General features: G+C 35.0%; 2 protein-coding genes across 6 annotated transcripts in view; both read right to left on the bottom strand.

Annotated features, from left to right (window-relative positions):
- NFXL1 (nuclear transcription factor, X-box binding like 1) overlaps positions 1-13,939 on the bottom strand; it is a 78,052-nt gene that overhangs the window by 39,912 nt on the left and 24,201 nt on the right. For all 5 annotated transcript variants that reach the window (XM_031035554.2, XM_031035555.2, XM_081812419.1 and 2 more), the window contains exons 11-15: positions 13,680-13,802; positions 9,864-9,954; positions 4,620-4,740; positions 4,229-4,388; positions 3,403-3,494 (exon numbers count right to left, since the gene is read on the bottom strand). In XM_031035554.2, coding sequence (XP_030891414.1) covers positions 3,403-3,494; positions 4,229-4,388; positions 4,620-4,740; positions 9,864-9,954; positions 13,680-13,802 — 587 coding nt within the window. The remainder of the gene's footprint in view (positions 1-3,402; positions 3,495-4,228; positions 4,389-4,619; positions 4,741-9,863; positions 9,955-13,679; positions 13,803-13,939) is intronic.
- LOC102732790 (Golgi SNAP receptor complex member 1-like) lies at positions 136-2,296 on the bottom strand. The gene is given in 2 exon segments (XM_081812413.1): positions 136-613; positions 615-2,296. Coding segments are annotated over 2 exon segments (747 nt in total). The 5' UTR covers positions 1,095-2,296; the 3' UTR covers positions 136-346.

Here is a 13,939-nt window from a genome sequence, read left to right as displayed (position 1 = left end):
AGTCCAGCTCTAAGACCTGGCTTGTCATCAGCCTTCAACACAATTACTGAAGCACAGAAACTCTGTTTCTGATTGGTTTACTTACCTCCTGGGAGGACAAAAGCAACTGAAAACTTTTTTTTTTTTAAACTAAAAACAGAAGGAAATGTGTGTTAGAAAAGAGAGCACAGAAAAACTGTGGCTTCAGCTCAATCTGACCACGTGACAGAGTCCAGAGCTATAAGTCATGAATTAATCCTGCTGGTGAGGCTAATCATCAGGACAATCAACTTCTCCTTCCTACTTTTCCTTATTCCAGATCAGGGTGGGAAAGTGGTGGCTGTCCAGAGTCCCCGGAGATGTTCCATCAATGGAAAGCATACAGCAGCAACAGGATGGTACAGACGCCAATGACACCGCCCAGGATGAGGGAGTCTCGCCGCTTCCTCAGATTGATCTGCTGGATCAGGCTGTTCACAGCAGGAAAATGACTGGCCAAAGTATTCATTTTGCTCTGAATCGACTTCAACATTCCTCTCTGGGAAGTCTTATTTTCTTTTGATGCCATAGCAATGCTTATTGTCTCTTCTATCAGACGATCTGAGTTTCGAAGGTGGTCATGTTCTTTCAAAAAATAGTTCAGTTCTTCTGTTGTTTACTCCAGACCCACTTTTATATGACTCAATATCCTTTCGTACTGATCCCATGAGATTCTCCCTTTCCCGTATTGCCACGAAGTCTGCTTTGGTTTTATGGAATTCATGTGTATAATCCTGCAATATATCTCTATGTCTCTGTAATGTATGCATCAGTGCTGCATTCAAAGATGGGACACCTGCACTGTTGGTATATTCTGCCATTTTATCATTTACTCCTATAAGCCTTGCCAAAAGTTGTTCAATCTCAATTGCCATTGTTTCAAACATTCTGTCTTGGCTTGATCCATTTAAAAGGGGTGTTGTGTCAGAGCTGTCGTGTCTTCCATCTCAGGCACTGCTATGACTGTAACTTGTACATAGTTTACTGAAGGAAACTAGTTTCAGGTCAAGTTCATTTTCCAGCTGTCGAGCTTGTTTCCTGAGATCTTCCCAATAATTGCTGGTTCCTGCAGCCATCTTTGTTGTCCAACGTCGACATCCTACTCTTTTTCCTGTTCTTAACAGGAAAGCTTTTGGGCTTTCACCATTAAGTATGATTAAGGGTTTTTCACTGATGCCCTTTAACAGGTTGAGGGAGTTTGTTTATCTAAGTTTATTGAGTGTTTTTATCTAGAAAGTATGTAGGATTTTGTCAAATGTTTTTCTGCATCTATTGATTGTCCATTATTCTTATGAAAAAATAGCACTTTGGTATTTTGGTTTTCTTATGTTGAATCAACCTCCTATTTGTGGGATATATCCCTCTTGGTCATGATGTACAATCCTTTTTACATGTTGCTAGATGCAGTTTGTTAGTATTTGGTTGAGAATTTTTATATCTATATATAAAAGGAATATTGATCTATAGTTTTCTCTTCTTGTGATGTCTTTTTCTGCTCTTAGTATCAGGGAAATACAAGTTTCATTGAGTAAGTCAGGAAGTGTCTCCCCATAGTGAAACACTGGTGTTAATTTCTTAAATGTCTGGTAGAATTCACCAGTAAAGTCATTCATCCTCAGCTTTTCTTTGTGGTAGGCTTTTGGTTACTAGTTTAATCTCTTTACTAGGTGTAAGTTTATTTAGATTTTCTACTTCTCTTTGAGTCAGTTTCAGAAGTTTTTGTGTTTCTAAGAATCTGTCCATTCCTTCATGTAAATTGTAACCAAAAGAGGGTAAATGTGGCTATACTAACATCAGAAAAAATAGACTAAGAAAAAAATTGTTTACTAGACACAACAAATATTTTTTTGATAAAGACCTCCCTCCAAAACTTCTCTCTTCCCCACTGACATCTTTGTAAATATCTTGAATATCCTTATTTTACAAACAGAGAGGATATATGACTTATTCATGGTAGTAGTTAGCAGGAAGCATAACACTGGACTCAAGAGTCCTTACTCTAAAACACAATGTCTTAATATATATATATATATATATATACCCCCAAAAAAACCTTTCAGCAGCACATTCCAGTCAAGTGCAAAGGAAAGACTTTTAAAATTAATTCTTTAGGGCGCCTGGGTGGCTCAGTCGGTTAAGCGACTGCCTTCGGCTCAGGTCATGATCCCAGGGTCCTGAGATCAAGTCCCACATCGGGCTCCCTGCTCCACGGGTAGCCTGCTTCTCCCTCTCCCACTCCTCCTGCTTGTGTTCCCTCTCTCACTGTGTCTCTCTCTGTCAAATAAATAAAATCTTAAAATAAATAAATAAAATCTTAAAATAAATAAATAAATAAATAAGATAAATAAAATTAATTCTTTAAACCTCTAGTAAACATGACTTAGTAATTCCAGGCAGTTTTTCTACTGTCATAAAATATTTAATCCAACCTAAGATTTTGAGGAAATTAACTGAATGAAATAAGAGGGGAATATCTGTTAAATAATCCTCCTGTAAGACAGACTAAGGAATTCAAAGATAACTGACTACACTTATACAAACAATTTAAGTGACTATGAATTCCCCCCCCGACTAATCTACAGACTAAAATCACTATGTTGTAGATACAGCTCCCAGTAACACTTTGCCTCCCAACCTGACTGCACAACCAATATATAAAAATATACATTCTACTTAAACTGAGAGGAAAGATGTGGAAGGACATAATGGGAGAGCTTTTAAAAGGAAATAACTGTATCTTTAAGCCTATGGCCCTAGAACTGTCTCTTTAAAAAGATACACAAGACATACCAATATTCAGTTTGGAATCTTAATGGTAGAAAACAACCTGTTTTCTAATTTTACGTTAGTTCCCAGAATTCTGTGCTTCTTTTACTCCTATATTCTATAACCTCTACTCAAAGTATGAACCATTCCACGATTCATATCACCCTAGGGTTTGACTCCTTACAACCCAGTCCAGGTCATTACCTGGGAATACTACATTCCAGAACACTACTTTCTTTGATTTTCAATGTTTCCTTCAAGTATGCCTTACCTACAACCTGGCTCTCCTCTGTCCTCAAGTAGCTCACAGACTAGCATGGGTATCAGGAAAACTAACAGATGATGATCTCTTGGATGAATTATTCTAAGTGCAAGTTGCTATGGAAATTCAGAAGGACATTAAACTCCAGCTGGGGAAAAGACTCAAAAAAAGATATCTAGAGGTTTTCAAGAATGTACTTAGAAAAGAATTAGGCTGAAGACAGAGAGACTGGTTTATGGACTAGGCCTGAAAAAAATGATGAACTGAACACAGAAAAAGGGGAGAAGGTAATTTAAGATAAACTTAGAATTATGTAAAAAAAAATTATTTTTAAGTTAAAATTCTAAAATACTTACGTAGGAATAGGAACTTGACATGGAGGACACGGTAATGCAGTCTGAATAAACTCTGGCTCCAAAGGCTGTTCCCAAGGGCCTGTAGGCTGGTGCTACAAGTAAAATACAAAACAATTTAAAGGCAGAGGAATTAAATCATATGGCCAATATAAGAATCTAAGAAAATAGTCCCACATATCCTCTGTTCAAGCAGGCTGAAATTTTTTCAAGTAACCAACAAATTGTGCTTACTGAAATATTTTATCCCATCTGTACTCTATCAGATGTTCCCCTCCACACACATCTGATGCTACAAATGAAGGCAGACTCCAGTTTTTAAATGGCAGAACAAAGACAAAGTAGCTTCCTTTACTTCTTATTAGCCAAAAGGGGAATGAGAAACGGCACTGTAAAATCCAACTTCCACCAGTAGAATGTAATCTCCATTATTTGTTCACTGTTACGTCCCTAGCAGGTAGGAGAATGCTTAACACATAGTAAGGACTCAATAAATATTCACTAAGTGAATGAATCTTTGAGGAAACCAGAAGATATCTATAACCCTGGACCACAATATATGAAGGAAGACTGCCAAACTCATGTGTATCAGGATGATAACATGATTACCACATGTTATTAGCAAACATCCGTTTACTGGTTTCTCGTCTTTTCTACGCCGTGAGCTTCTTAGGACAAAAGATCAAGTCATATTTACCTTGTACCCCAGCTCCTATCACAGTGCTTAACACCCAGTAGGTACTTAATCATTGCTTGTTGAATGACTAAGTAAAATTAAGAAAATATGACCCACAGAAATGCACTACCTCTTAATAATATATTCCCTTACCCTGCCAGTTTGCTTTATTAATGCTTGGTCATGACATGGAGCAGGACACAAGTGACCACATTTCTCCAAAACTTTTTGGCAAGGCTGATGACATGGAGGACAAGAGCCAAAGTGACAGCGATGTTTTTCTTGACTTGTATGATGGCAAGTTGGTGGTCGACTAAATCATAAAGTACAATTTTTTAAATTACTTTTGATTAATGAACAATTATATCTAAAGTGCAATTATCTATTTAAGTATCTTCTGATTCCATACAGAACAAGAATACTGTGAATACTAGTATTTTAGAACATTAATGCAAAATTTAAAATACTAACAATATTTAAAATCAATATGAATTTAAATTTGCTAAGACACCAGGTGTAAGTCTGCGCAGAACCTCATACTAACCTACATTGCTCTTTGCACTTGGGTGGTCTTGTGGTACGTTCCCGGCCACAGGGCACCGTCACCTTTGTATTACCACAACTGCACTTCACGTCTACAGTTTCTGGGCAGGGATAACAACTGCCTGAAAAAAAGGTCTGAAACTTAAGAAGAAATGTCCTTAACTATTCAAATGACAAGCAACAATAGGATCAATGAATTTGGTATTCACACAACTGGATAATCTACAATGAGAATAAAGAAACTACGTGAATGAACCTCACACACACAACATCAAGCAAAGGAAGCCAAACACAAGAGTATGTAGTATATGAGTCCGTTTACATATAACAAATAGAAAAAACTAATCTTACATATAACAAATAGGAAAAACTAATCTTACATATAACAATAAAAAAAACTAATCTATACTGTTTGAAACCAGGATGATGGTTATGAAGGATACAAGGAGGGTTTTGGAAATACTGGTAATGTTCTGTTTAATCAGAGTTTTGGTTACCTGGTTATGTTCAGTTCGTAAAAATCCATCAAGCTATACACTAGTTATCTGTATACTTTTCTATATCCACACTGGTAATTCAATTAAAAAGTTTTAGAATTTTCTTTGAAATTTGCTAAAATTCTATTCTAAATAACATTTAACACACTACTCATTTAATCATCACTACACAAGCAAAATAGATTTATGTCTTGGAAAATCTAATGTTATCAATAATCTTTTTGGCTTATTTTCATACATACTTCTATTCAAGTACATTATTTTTAGATAAATTCCCCAATAAGAGTAATTTCTCTCATCAGGTTATTAACAAGTACAGTCAACTTACTATTACTCACGCTTTGTGAAGGACTAATTCTAAACCCTCATTTTAGGCTATAATTCCCAAGTATTTCTCTTCTAAACATTTCAAAAGGAAAAGTTATTTGGGTTTCAGTTTTTTACCTTCTTTTGTTACAGGCTGGTAGGAATACACAAAAACAAAATGAAAGAAACTTTTTTAAACAGGCTATAAAATTCTCCCCAAGGCTCTGACATCGTCTTCAGGGCTTTCTTCCCACTCTATTGTTCCCACTAAGTAAGGTTCCCCACTAGAAATGAAATAGCAAGAAGGGAATAAAAGTCTTCAACTAAGGAGTGAGGATCGTAAAAGACTGCTGCCTATGTGTCAGGACCAAGCAAAATACTGAAGAGCAGTTAACCTGACCAGAAACAGACTAATGATGAAAAGTACCCTAGTTAAAGCCTCTTATAATAGTTCCTAAAAGGAACAGAAGGATTCTGATTCAAATAATGAACACAGAATAAGGAAATGAGAGTAAAAAGCAACACAGGGAAAAACACAGATATGTATTGTACTAATGTACAAGTTACCAAATTTTTACTTCAGTGTTTTGACTAAGTATAATCCAGTGAAGTCTTTTCTTGATGGTAATGCAAGCCAAGTTATCCACATGATCAAATTTTATTTTATCTTTCCAAAAGAATGACCAGGTGTCATATTTTCTTAAAGTTAATAATGACCTTTAAGTCTGTTCTCATTCAGCATATCATTTTCCACACTTAATAATAATTTTCATTCACCTTCAGCAATTCAAACAGGAACTTACCAAACATAACACCTTTCTGCCACTCTAAACTACAGCATCACTTTTCCTTTTTTGAAAATTAAATCTTGAGAAAAATAAGGGATAATTTCTTTGAAGTCTTCCTACCGATCAACAGAATTTGTTACAGATTCCTGTACAACATGACAGATAAAGTAGCTTCAATGATAGTTTTAAAATGAAAAAGCAGCATACAGAATGCAACTCCAGTGACCAGTGGGTCAATAGCCAAAATGGGTACTTATCCAGTAATTCCAGAACCATAAAAACAGATGACCTTGAACTTAAAGAACTCTAAGTCAAACTTTCATATTCACAGTGCAAACATGCAGTTTGCATCCTCTTCCTATGAGTTACAGTATAACCTTGATCATGAAGGTGTCTCGAATGATGGAAAACGGTATGAAATAATGGTTCTATGTATCTTATGTTAACTGTGGATCAAACAAATGGTGAAAGCTGCACAACACATCTTCCACATACTTACCATTAAGGTAAATTTTGTTAGAGGCTAATAAGCTTCTTTTTTAAAAAAATAAACGCTCTGCCAAAAAAAAAATTTGAACCTGGATCTGATCAAACCTCTACATCCCACTAGTAATTTATACGAAATACAGGAGAAAATGTCAAATGATACCACAGAGACGCAGTCTGTAAAACGCAGACTGCGACTAAATAAAGCAACCTCGTTTCTCAAAGAGACAAGGGAAAAGAAAAGGAGACAGAGGAGGGAAAGTATAGATTCATAGACTTTAGAGACATCAACCAATTGCAATATGTCAGTCTTACCAGGTTTTTCAGTCATACAAACTAAATTAAAAAATGAAGATATTTATGACATAAAATAATTTGAACAGCAGATATTTGCTGATATTAAGAAATATGTTAATTATTTTTAGGTAAAGAATCCACCTTTTAGAAATGAACACTCAAGGATTTGTGGGACTTGCTTCAAAACAATACAAGGGTGAGATGTGTTTTGACACTCCTCCACTGAGTATGATGCTTGTTCTACCCTTTCTGCAGGTACTCTGTATCAGGTTAAGGACATGCCCTTCAATTTCTAATTAAGTTTACATCAAATATGAATGTTGAATTTCATCAACTGTTTTTAGACATTTACTAAAATAGTTTCACTTTTCCCTTAGACTATTAATGCAGTGAATCACATCATTAGATTTACTAAAGTTAAACCAATCCTACATTATTGGAATAAACCCAACTTGATTAAGAAAGATTAAGGTTTTAGATAGCTAAAACTATCGTACTAGATAGCTGGATTTGAGTAGCAGTAACTTTAATATTTTACAAACATGTTTATGAGTTAGATTGGCCTATAATTTTCTCTTACTTTCCTTGTCAGATGATATAATGAGTTGGGACATGTTCCTTTTTTACATATACTCTCAAATATTTTATGGAGAGACTGAACTTACATACATACACACACACATCTTAAACGTTAAAAATCATGTGTAAAAATCAACTAGGCCTGGTGTTTCCTTGGTGAGAGAATTCTAAACTATTGGATCCAATTTCTTTAATGGTAATACAACTAGTTAGGTTTTCTAATTAAAGTAAAGGCCAGTGTTTTAACAACAGTCAACAAGATCCTATACGTATTCTTTCTCCAGCAATCCTTTATCCCACCATCTCTTTGACCTCATCTCCCATCATTTGTCCCCTCTCAAGGGGGACACTTACTTCAGTAGTCTTTGTGAATTCTTTCAAATGCTCCTGTCTCAAGGCCTTTGCAATTACTGCTTTCTTGCCCAAAACACTATCCCACACCCTCTTTCACATGGCTTGTAATCCCTTCTTTTGGGATTCCTCTCAAATGTCATCTTTCTAGAGTCCTCTCCTGATCACACTAGAGTTTCTTTCTATAATTGTCACTACTTAATATTCCATATTAATTTGATTACTTATTTACATTCTAACTGAGGGGTAGTAAAAAAATAAGTTCCATAAGAGCAGGCACTTTGTCAGTACTGTTCACTTACGTATTCCCAGTGTCTGGTACTTAGTAGACACATAAAAATACTTTTTTAATTGAATTAATGATAAATTTTGAGTCTTAATAAAATCTAATGAATCAATGATGTAATATGACTTTAAAAAAATAAAATTCTTTCACAATTTAAAGACACCAACAAATCAGAGAACACTCACAGGAAAAAGTCTACGGGGTTAATTCAATCTGCCACTTTTCCTAACAGGGAGGCAATGTGATAGGATGGAAAGATCATTAAAGTTTGAGTTCACATCTGACCCTGCAACTAGTTCTATGACCTTCGGCCAATAGTCTCTTTGCCTATTTCCTTACTGTACAAAATAACAGTAGCACAATATACTTTTTGAACTTTTGAGAGGATTTAGAGATTAAGGGAGGTATCTAGCATCCACCTAATCCCAAAGGAAGATAATAAAAACAGTATAGTTTGTCCCAGGTCATAATGCCAAGTTGCAGAGTCCAGACTTCAATCAGGACTTCTTACCCTAAAGTCCATACCCTTCCCACTGCCCTATAAAATCAGTATTCCTTTTCATATCAACCTACTCCAAACAGGTAAAGTTAACTCAGTTTTCTTTTTTAAAGATTTTTTTTTTTTTTAATTTATTTGAGAGAGAGCGTGTGAGAGACAGTGAGCACGAATAGGGCAGGGTTAGGGTAGAGGAAGAAGCAGTCTCCCCGCTGAGCAGGGAGCTGAGGATGCAGGAGGCTCCAGCCCAGGACCCTGAGATCATGACCTCAGCTGAAGGTAGACGCTTAACCAACTGAGCCACCCCGTGCCCCGTTAACTCAGTTTTTAATGTCTAATAACTTCAGCAACCCTGAGACCCTTTCAGGAGGTCTAAAGGTCTCACATGCATAGAGTAGTTTCCCAGATGCCATGGGTCAAGCGGTATAATAACAAATTGAATGCAGAAGCACACATGTGAATTTTGCCTATTCTCTACTAAGTAGACATTAAAGACATTTGCAGAAATGTAAACCAATACCATTCTTCTCACTACATTTATTCAGTAAATAGTTATTTTTCACAAAAAAATGTTACTATATTAAGATGTAATGGGTTTATTATTGCTTTTTTTAAATAAAATGATAAACATTATTACCTTGTATTTTAACTTCAAATACAATAAATACCAATAGATAAAACCAACATTAACAAAAGGTCATTGGTTACAAAAAGAATGTAAGAGGATCCTGAAACCAAAAAAGGCTGAGAACCACCGGCTTAGGATACATCCAATCCCTTACTAGACTTGATTCCATATAAATGTCTAAAATTCAAAATAACACTGAAAAACCTAAGAACATATTAATTAATATAAAAACTATGTAAGGGAGGTTAGGAAGAAGTAAGGAAACAACATGGTGTTATAGAAAGAACAAAACTTTATATTCAGAAGGCCTGGGTTCAAATCTTAGCTATACTGCTTTACTAGGTATTTCTCAGAGTAAGTCACTGAAGTATCTTCAGTTCAATCTCTTTGTCCATAAAATGGGGATACTGGTGACTGCCCTACCTTCTCAAGGTTGTTAAGAGTAAGATAATGAATGTAAAAACTTTCTTTATCAACTATAAAGCACTGTATCAATAGAAACATTAAATTACAGCTATTGTTAAATTTTACCTCTGTGGCAGACAGATGGACATTTATGGTTTCTACATCCTAAAGTCCGTCCACAGTTTTGATCACAAGGTGGACAGTTTCCAGGGCAACACTGAAGGGAAAGCAATATATAAAGAACAGGTCATTTGAAAACCACACATAATATGAATGTCATTACTAGTTATTCTCAGAACTCATGAAAAGCAAAAGATACTTCTTTTAACCTAAGAATAAAAGTATTCAAGAGGATTAACATTATTCTAAATAGACAGACTGTATTAAGAACTTACAAATTTAAATAGACCATGATCTAATTTAATGAAATCAAGCTAAATTTCCTTGCCCTTTAATTATTCTGTAACTTAAAACAGTCCCATTAGATAATTTCATCCCTACTTATCTATGCAGAAATGGCCAATATTAACGAAAGGAATGGATTTGGTCAAATCTCACAGTCAATTCAGGCAAACAATTAAGTCTATCTTTTAAATTATTTAATGAAAATAAATCCATGTATGGTTCAATGTATAGATTAGTTTGGCAGTTATTTTCAAACCATGGCATCAAAGACTAACTAAAAGAGAGAAATAGAGAAAGACTAATTGCTTCTAACTTTATTTTCTCACCTCCCTGTCTTCCAATCCATTTGTGCAGACCTCCCCCAATTTCATTCATGAACACACAGCAACTGCTTAAAGCCCATCTTGCCATCCTAACTCCTTCCTTGACCTCTCATACATCCAAACTTTGGGGAAAAAATACAAACTACAACTGTCTTAAAGAAACTTAGAGTTGTAACCAGCTTAAGAACAAGTTTCAGTGTATAAAAATGGCTCAAAACAGAATACACACTATTGAAAAGCAACTAAAAGTCAAAATAGTTCATTCAATTAGGCAAATATTTACCAAGTAGTACTATGTGCCTATCACTCTGCCAGTAACAATGGGAGAAAAGAAAAAAAGAAAGTTATGTGGTCCATGTCTTTCGACATATTTCTGGTTTTGACCAGATGGAGTAATAATGATCAGATTTACTCTTCGCTTTTAAACAACCAGAATATTAGGCAAAATATATGAAGCAACAGTTTTTAGACATTAGACAATCAGGCAGCACAGGACAACAATCTCTAAGAGAAATAAACAAGGTGAGTTCTATGATAGTACTTGCTTAGACCTGGAGGTTTCCAGGAAAGAAGACCACAAGCAGAGTCTGGTGGTCTCAACAAGCTGAGCAGAAAAATTCATAGTTCAGACAGGTCAGTGTGGCTAGAATTTGTGGAGAAGTGGTAGCAGTACAGAGAAAGTTCTGGAGAACTCAAGAAAGGACCCCTTGAGTCCTCGGCTGAGTACTGGTCTTTACATAGGAAACTACCCAAACCTGAGAAAGAACCACTGGAAGGAGAAGGCACAACCATTTCCAGAAATTATTCAAGGCTAGGAATAGTTTGTGTTCCCTATGGACAGACTGGAAGAACCTCCTAATATACAGGCATTAAGTAGAGTACTTAGAAGAATTATTACCTCAGTAATGACACCAAATTAGCCCTAGATAAAAGGGTGGCCTCATCCCACCTAACAAAATCAAGCCTCAAAAGAACCAAATGATCTCTAAATAACTTGACTTCAACCCAGAATGAAGCTTAAAAATATTTAAAGAAATACAAAACAAGGGGCGCCTGGGTGGCTCAGTCATTAAGTGTCTGCCTTTGGCTCGGGTCATGATCCCAGAGTCCTGGGATCGAGCCCCGCATCAGGCTCCCTGCTCAGCGGGAAGCCTGCTTCTCCCTATCCCACTCCCCCTGCTGTGGTCCCTCTCTCGCTGTCTCTCTCTCTGTCAAATAAATGAATAAAATCTTTAAAAAAAAAAAAAAAAAAAAAGGAAGAAATACGAAACAAAACAAATCTCCAGCATCCAAAAATGTAAAGTTCACAATGTCTGGAAACTAATAAAAAATTACCAATCAGGAAAATATCATCCAAAAGGAGAAGAAAAATCAATCAATAGCAATAGACCCAAAAATGATAGAGGACAGAATCAGTAGGCAAAAACATTAAAATGGGCATTATAAAAGTATAGCCCACCCACATATTCAAGAAGATAGAAGAAAGCATGAGCCTGCTAAGGACAGACACGGGAGATACAAAAAAGACTCAACTCCAATTCCTAGAGATAAAAAAGTACTACGTCTGAGATAAAAAAACACAGGAAGGGATAAACATCAAATTAGACAATGTAGAAGAAAATCAGTGACCTGAAGACAAAGCTACACAGGCTAAAATAAAACACAGAAATTAAAAGGACTAAATAATAAATGGAGCATCAGTGAGCTGTGGGACTTCAAGCAACATAACATACACATCATTGGAGTCTCAGAAGGTGATGCATGGGTGAAAAATATCTGAAGAAACAAAGAATGAAAATTTCACAAATTTGATGAAAACTATAAACAGATCCAGAGAAGCTCAACAAAAACTAAGCTAAAGAAACAAGAAGAAAGCTATACACAGGAACACCACAAATAAACTACTGAAAACCAAGAGTTATAGGGAAAAATCTCTAAAAATAGCCAAAGGAAAAAAAAAAAAAAATAGCCAAAGAAAAAAGAGGCATTACATACAGTACAGAGGAACAAAGATAACAATCACAGCATACACTTTTTTGGGGATAAAAATGCAAGCTAAAAAATAATGGAGCAACATCTTTAAAGTATGGGGGAAATGTTGTCAAACTAGAATTCTACTGTATAAATATTTTTCACAATGGCTGAAGTCATTAAAGTTGAAAGACATCATGACCCGCATTACAAAAAATATTAAAAGAAGTCCTTCCAACAGAAAGAAAATGAAAATAGAAACCCAAATCTATGTAAAGGGATGAAAAGCACCAAAAACAGTGAATTTGATGATAAATATATAAGACTACTTTTCTTATTTTTTTCAAACTCTTTAAAAGATATCTGTCTATTTAAAGCAAAAGTAAAAACAATGTATTTGGGGTTTATAAAATACATGGATATAAAATGTGTGAGAATCCAATAAAGGAGTTAAAATGAATCATTGAAAAACAATACTTGATCAAATAGAAAACACAAAAGAGGGAAAAGGAACAAACAACAGATGGGCAAATAGAAAATAAATAGCAAAATGACAGATTTAAATCCTACCATCTTAAAGGTCACATTAAATGTAAATGATTTACACCCAAATTAAATGACAAAGATTGTCAACATTTAAAGTGGAAGATATTATGAAATAATATCTAAATGTGGTCTATAAGAAATCTACTTTAAATATAAGTTAAAAGAACAGAAAAAGATATCTGTATTAACATTAAACAAAACAGTATCACTATACTTCAGTAAATTTAAGAACAAGGAAACCTTACCAGAAATAGAGGAATAATTCATAATGATAAATGGAACTCAAAAAAACTACAAATCTACAGACTCAATAAAATACTCCAGTCCATCTTAAATGGAACCAAGTGTCTATAAATACGATTTGAACACTAGAAGTTAAGCCTCTACCACCAAATGAACTATCACTCTAACACTACTATAATGTTTTAAAACCCAGACAACAGAAAACAGCCCAAGAATCAAGTTAAAAGGTTTATGCCCAGGGCCAAAAAGAGACCCTGTCATTTAAAAACCTTGGTAAGATTTCCCACTAATATAAACAATTAAGATTAATCTAGAATATTTATTACTATTTCATATGGAAAGCAAAGAACATGCTTTAACATCTGAAGAACAAATCATGATGGCACTTATCACAGGTTCAAAAAGTACAAATTCAAGACAATTTTTGAATGTTTCCCAGGCTTACTACACATACCTTTCTCCTACACTGATGCTTCTGACAGTCCCGCATCTTAACACACTTAGTCTCACACAGATAAGGCTTATGACATGGCATTCGTTTTGTATGCTTTCCACAGCGACAATGCTTTTCCACTTCCTGGAAGAATCGAATGAATGTTATTAAAACTAACTTTTGTTGACATTTTTTTCCCACATTGCAATCTCTATTAATTAGTAAAGAATGAAGAAGGAAAGTTTTAAAAGTCTTTCATTTAAAGGACTTTCCCAAAAATA

Source organism: Leptonychotes weddellii, chromosome 2 (assembly GCF_054177405.1).
Source record: "Leptonychotes weddellii isolate Sample4059 chromosome 2, ASM5417740v2, whole genome shotgun sequence".
Lineage (NCBI taxonomy): Eukaryota > Metazoa > Chordata > Mammalia > Carnivora > Phocidae > Leptonychotes > Leptonychotes weddellii.
This window is presented reverse-complemented; position numbering and strand designations above follow the sequence as displayed.